The following is a 6654-nucleotide window of genomic DNA, read 5'->3' on the forward strand; positions in this document are numbered from 1 at the left end:
CCTACTTGAAGCGAGATAAACAGCGCTGTGGCATTCATTATTATAGAGTTAACTTGTATCTGAGTGAGTTCATGTGACACCGCAGAAACGAAAAATGTAATCTGTTCCAAAATCCCTTTGAGTACAATAGGAGAATTTCATTGATGATGACTTGTTTTCGTCTGATTTAATCGAAAAGCTGCTTCAGATTGCATAATATTTTCATTACATTTCATTGAATGCTTTCATCTTCGTAATAACATTCGTTCTATTTCATTAAACTTTTTCAGATGCGCTAGGCTGAGCACCTTAGTAGGACGAAGAATTTCAGGTTACTGAAGCAGTTTTAGGCATGCTGTCAAAAGCAACTTAGTGTGGATGCTGAAGACTGGCAGCAGATGAGGGAAAACCGAGTGCATTCTGCCTCTTAGACATAATAATAACAGAAATATAACAAATGGAATAGCGAGGGGAACTGTGGTAGGACCCGGAGTAACCATGTTAGTAATGAGCAAGTGATTTAACTTGTAATCGTTTAACTGTATCGGGGTTTTGTACTTTTGCCCTCCTGTATGTCAAAGAGGCAGAATGCACTCAGGAACGTGTAGACGTTTACTTGTTCGTCTAGTATTACCACCACTTGGAAGTATGCTGGCTATTTAAGATATCAATTTAGCATTAGATTTCGAAGGTAATTTCCACTGTTATTCACCTCACCTGTCAGTAGTCTCCCCTTAACTATAAAAAATGTATTGCCGTATTGGTTGCTAGTATTTATCTTATTTTTATTTTTATTTTTATGTTATTTTAAGTTATGTTGAGACGGTGTAGAAGATCATAAGCGGCCTCGTGCCACTTATGGCATAGTCTTCTCCCCCATACCTTTTACTTACTGGTTTATTTTCTTCTTTATTTACATCTACCCCTGTAACGGTCTTAACTTGCCCTTAGTTTAAATATAACTGAGCAGTTGTAGAGATGGCTGGACTTAGGTTGATTCCATTATGAACAACAGGTGGTTGGTCTCTAGAATATTTCAGTAAGTACACCATTATATAAACTCTACGGGTTTGGTTTTGGATACATATTAATTAACTGTATTTACGAAATCATAAGTACTAATTTTTTTCTAGACATATTGGCGATTCCTGTTTTACTTTAGCGCTAGTTTTATTCTACTACTATTCATACTCCTTGGTACCCCTTTATAAAGAGATTACCCATAAATTATTTCTCCAGTTATTTCATTTTCTAGTTCACTTTTTTGCCTATCGACTTCAAGCGTCGCACTGCAAAATCGTATGATTCTAATATATTGAGACTTCTGGCCTCATCTCGAGGCCTTGTTTTATCCTCTTCCCTTCGTTTATTTTATTTTATGTATTTTTATTCACTCTGATGAAGCTCCATGTACTAGATCGAATGTGCTATAACGATGGCGAATATTATTTACGAAATTTTTTTTGTAAGCACCGAGGGACATTGGTAGCCGAAACGGCCGTAAGAAATGTTATGTAATGTTATGTTATGTTTTGTATAAAAAAATAATTAACCAATTTTGGTCAATTTGTTTGCTTGTTGATCAAAAGATTTCTCCATTTTCTGCTTATTTAAATTTGATTCCTGATAAACTTCTGTTTATTCTGTTATTACATGTACGCTATGAGTATAGTGTGCTTGCACACCTATACCCAGGGATAACAGGTGAATGATACGGGTACTACGAACGGATATTTTATCCTTTAGATGGTTATTCCAACCGCTAACTCTGCTATATATAATCACAAGGTCTTGAGTTTATTTGTCTGCGAAGAATTTCAAGGTAATGTCATTTTCTATACGTCTTGAGCCTACCCATACCTCGTGAGTAAAACTGGGTTGACGGAATTGTACAGAAGCCAGTCAAGTTTTGTATACCTGTAATTCGAAACAGCTACAGCCTTGCCGTGCACTGTGTCTCGCTGCTTCTGCTCGAGAACTATCACCACTAGACACATACACACACACATACGGACACATACACATACATACACACACACACGCGTGCATACGCACAGGCACCCACACATATATTCCTTTACATGTTTCAGTCATTTGACTGCGGCGATTCTGGAGCACTGCCTTAAAGGGTTTTAATTGAAGAAATCTTACCAGGACATATTCTTCGTAACCCTAGTACTTATTTTATCGATCTCTTTTGCCAAACCACCAAATTTCGGGGATATAAACACGCCAACATCGGTTGTCAAACGATGGTGGGGGAACAAACACATACACAAAGACAAACACACATAAATCTATATGCATATATTTTTATACGACGAGCTTCTTTCAGTTTCCGTCTACCAAATCCACTCACAAAGCTTTAATCGGTCCCGTGACTATAGTAGAAGACACTCGCCCCAGGTGTCATACAGTGGGACTGAACCCGAAACCATGTGGTTGCAAAGCAAGCTTCTTACCACACAACCACACTTAATATACATACAAATGAATGTATGTATGACAGTTTCACGCGCGCGTCCTTATGTGTGTGGGAAAGTAAATATTTATATCAATGTATGTATACAGATTCACATTCTTTCCATATGTTTCAGTTACAATTTGCTGTTCAGCATTTTATTGTACTCCCTCTTTTACTGCTTCATTACACCTGTTCAGTTTTACGTTCAAATTCCACCTAGATTGATATTCTTCCAGTAAAATATTGGATTAATCCATGAATTACTTCTACCAAAGTGGAGGCGCAATGGCCCAGTTGTTAGTGCAACGGACTCGCGGTCATAGGATCGCGGTTTCGATTCCCAGATCGGGCGTCGTGAGTGTTTATTGAGTGAAAACACTTAAAGCTCCACGAGGTTCCGGCAGGGGATGGTGGCGAACCCTGCTGTACTCTTTCACCACAACTTTCTCTCACTCTTACTTCCTGTTTCTGTTGTGCCTGTAATTCAAAGGGTTAGCCTTGTCATACTGTGTCACGCTGAATATCCCCGGAACTACGTTAAGGGTACACGTGTCTGTGGAGTGCTCAGCCACTTGCACGTTAATTTCACGAGAAGCCTGTTCCGTTGATCGGATCAACTGTAACCCTCGACGTCGTAAGCGACGGAGTGCCAACAACTTCTACCAAACCATCTTTTCATTTTGCTCCAGTCCTAGAAATAATAACACAACGATGTCTTATTCTTATTTAATTATTGCAAGAACATGTTAAAGTAACCAGGTTTTGTATGGGGTTTTTTTTTTACACAATACTATTCTTTTTTCTTGGGAAGGCATTCTATCTTTATTTTTTCATACAAACAAGCGTTCTGGTAAGTTTTAACTTCTGTCACTTGGGAGATTCCCAGGCATAGCATTTTATAACTGGTATATTATTAAGCAAAAGTTGGATGAGACGTTTCACATCTCTTAATTGAAATGAAATATATTTGTAGTATGGTACTGTAGCTGGGAAAACATGCGGTTTCTTTTTCTTCTCTTAAGAGACATCTGTCTGAAGCAAAAAGGAAATATTGAAGTAGATTACCCAATGTCATTGCAATGAACACAGCAGCAGGGGGAAGCAGCAGCAACAGTAGTAGTAGTAGTAGTAGTAGTAGTAGTAGTAGTAGTAGTAGTAGTCGCTGCCGCAACAGCAGCAGTAGCATCGTGCTCGATGAAAAGGTAACACAACTTCAGTGACAAGAAAATCAGACAATTATAAAATATGTGTTACTTTCTAATGTGTCATGTTTCAGTTTTCTAAAGTCATAAATATGTCTGGTTTTAGCAAAATGGATGGCAATTTTTAGCTGGTCAACACTAAGGCCACAAAGAATTTTATTCTAGTTGCTCATTTTGCTTCCCTGTAAAAGAATATTCACTCAAGTTTTAGTACTAAAGAATATAGAAGGGACGAACGGTGCAACAAATTTTAGAATAATCTTCCCTGTAAAGTTTGTGTTGTTTATGTATAGAATCACTATCGACACACAGCAAGTAGGAGGTTTAAACGGACATAAGAGAGTTTTGTGCTTTGTGAACATGTCATTACAACAATTACATCTATGCAATTGCAACAATGATAATAGTTAAGGGCTACAGTTGTCAGCTGTTCTTTCACATGGGATTGTTCCTTGTTCTGATTTGTAGTTATAGAAATATCCATTCGGACAAGCTATCACATGTTCACTTTCACCATAGCAGTATAAGTAATGAGTGCAATTTCCTCTAATAGCTGCATGATCAAAGTCTGTTCCTCCGGCAATACAAGAGCATTCGAAGAAACAATCTGAAAATAAAAGAAAACAGAAAATGAAATAATTTGGATTCATTGAAGAAGCAAAAATTATCTAAGTTTAACATCAAACTTTAAAAAAAGTTTGTCGATTCAAGTATTACGCTTATCAGGATTTTCAAATTTCAATTACCACGATTGTTCATGAGATACAGTGATATCTATAACATCAGATATTTTTAAAGTTCTAATTCTTTAAAATGTGTAGAGCTTTTGTAGATATAATCTAGTGTTTACAGAAATAATAGATAAAGAAGTAAGAACTTATATTCTAAAAGAGAAACTATGATATACAAATGCATATGGAAGTGAAGCTCAGTGCAGGAGACTTCATGAATTTTGTAAATGAATGAGGATTTTTTTTTATTATTAGTTAGTATTGTCCTATTTAAAAACACCACTATAGGAATATAGATCAGAAGATTAGGGTTACTATTACATCGTTTGGGTTTAGATATATTATATAAAAACAGCCTATTTACTCTACATGATGGCGGGGCAACGCTCTTCCACTAATCAACGCTCTTAATACTTCCATTCTCCTACCTCACTGCAAACAGATAAATAAGATACTTACAACTAAATGCTGGAGACCACAAAATGCTGGAGTCACTAAAACAACAGACTTATGCAACAGACAATTTAAAGTAAACCCATTAATAAAGGACACTTTCTACCAGATGAATTTTCTTATTACATGCAAAGTAAACATGAAGTTCGTGGTATGTGACACAACCGCAACTCAACAATATACTATCCAAACAGCAATGAAGATTTCTCTTATGCCTATAACACAAATATTCATTTACTTTTTATCTTACAGTTGTGACTTGACAGAAACAATACACATTGCTAAATACTCCACAGTTTAATATTTTTCCCTAAATCTTGTGTAAAAGAATCAAACTGTTATGGCCTTTGTCTTTCACCTTTTCAAATTCGATAAAACAAAGCATTAACATACAACCACATATAAACTGTCCTATAATTAATTTTTAATTACGAACGTAATTTACAAGTGATTTGCCGAAAGTATGATGAGTGACAGAAATTATCAATAGGTGAAATATAATTATCACAACCAAGTTGCCTACAAATTGAATTTGATTTTCACCGATTATTTTATTACAACTTGAATGATATGTTCCAACATTAATTAGCACACCTAAAGGGTTAAACAGACTTAACATTTTACTTCATTCAAATATAAAAATAATTTTAAAACAAAATTAATTTGATTTTGTAGTGGTAATGAAATATTGTTTAATCAAACATATTAGGTGCATCGCTTTTGTTCATAGCATACACAAGGCGCAGACATAGCTGTTTGATTAAGAAGCTACCTTTACATCCACGTAGATTCGGATTCAATCCCACTATGCGACACCTCGGGAAACTGGCTTTCACTATAGTGCTGGGTCTACCAATGCTTTGTTAGTGAATGTGATAGTCGTAAATTGCATGGAAGCTTGTAATGTGTGTGTGTATGTGTGTGCGTGTGTGTGTGTGCGTGCGCCTGTGCGTATGTGTTTTTTTGTCCTCTTCCTCCACAACCGCTTGACACTTGCTGCTGGTTTCCTTATATTCGTGTAATTTGGAATAGAGTCCAATAGAATTAGTACTAAACTTTAAAAAATAAATAGGCGTAGGAGCGGCTGTGTGGTAAGTAGCATGCTTACGATCCGCATGGTTCCGGGTTCAGTCCCACTGCGTGGCACCTTGGGCAAGTGTCTTCTACTATAGCCTCGGGCCGACCAAAGCCTTGTGAGTGGATTTGGTAGACGGAAACTGAAAGAAGCTCGTCGTATATATGTATGTGTGTGTATGTGTCTGTGTTTATCCCCCCAACATCGCTTGACAACCGATGGTGGTGTGTTTACGTCCCCGTAACTTAGTGGTTCGACAAAAGAGACCGATAGAATAAATACTAGGCTTACGAAGAATAAATCCTGGGTTTGATTAGCTCGACTAAAAAGGCGGTGCTCCAGCATGGCCACAATCAAATGACTGAAACAAGTAAAAAAAAAAGTGTGGAGTCGATTTGTTCGACTAAACTTTTCAAGGAGGTGTCCCAGCTAGTTTCCAGTCCATTGATACATCCATATGTATAAGGGATAAACTACTTTTGCGAGCCATAGGTTCATTAGGCCAGTTTCCTGCATTTTCTGGCAAGTATATTGCTCCCGCCCCGGAGAGGACACCAGTGCGTCACAGTATTACTCATCTTTGGCAGCTAAGCGGACTGGAGCATCGTAAAATGTGGTGTTTAACACAAGAACACAAGCCATCGCCTGGTCCAGGTATTGAAACCAGTCTTGCGATCATGAGTGCAACACCCTAACCCCTCAGCGAATCGGGTATGTATGTATGTATATATATATATGTATATATATATA

The 6654-nt window shown here is 37.2% G+C and overlaps 1 protein-coding gene across 2 annotated transcripts in view; it reads right to left on the reverse strand.

The window, feature by feature from the left end:
• Positions 1-3153: 3153 nt before the first annotated feature.
• Positions 3154-6654, reverse strand: part of LOC106874046 (uncharacterized) — a 163309-nt gene continuing 159808 nt past the window's right edge. For both annotated transcript variants that reach the window (XM_052969498.1, XM_052969500.1), the window contains exon 11: positions 3154-4252. In XM_052969498.1, the coding sequence (XP_052825458.1) occupies positions 4053-4252 (200 nt within the window). In that variant the 3' untranslated portion in view covers positions 3154-4052. The remainder of the gene's footprint in view (positions 4253-6654) is intronic.

Source organism: Octopus bimaculoides, chromosome 7 (assembly GCF_001194135.2).
Source record: "Octopus bimaculoides isolate UCB-OBI-ISO-001 chromosome 7, ASM119413v2, whole genome shotgun sequence".
NCBI lineage: Eukaryota > Metazoa > Mollusca > Cephalopoda > Octopoda > Octopodidae > Octopus > Octopus bimaculoides.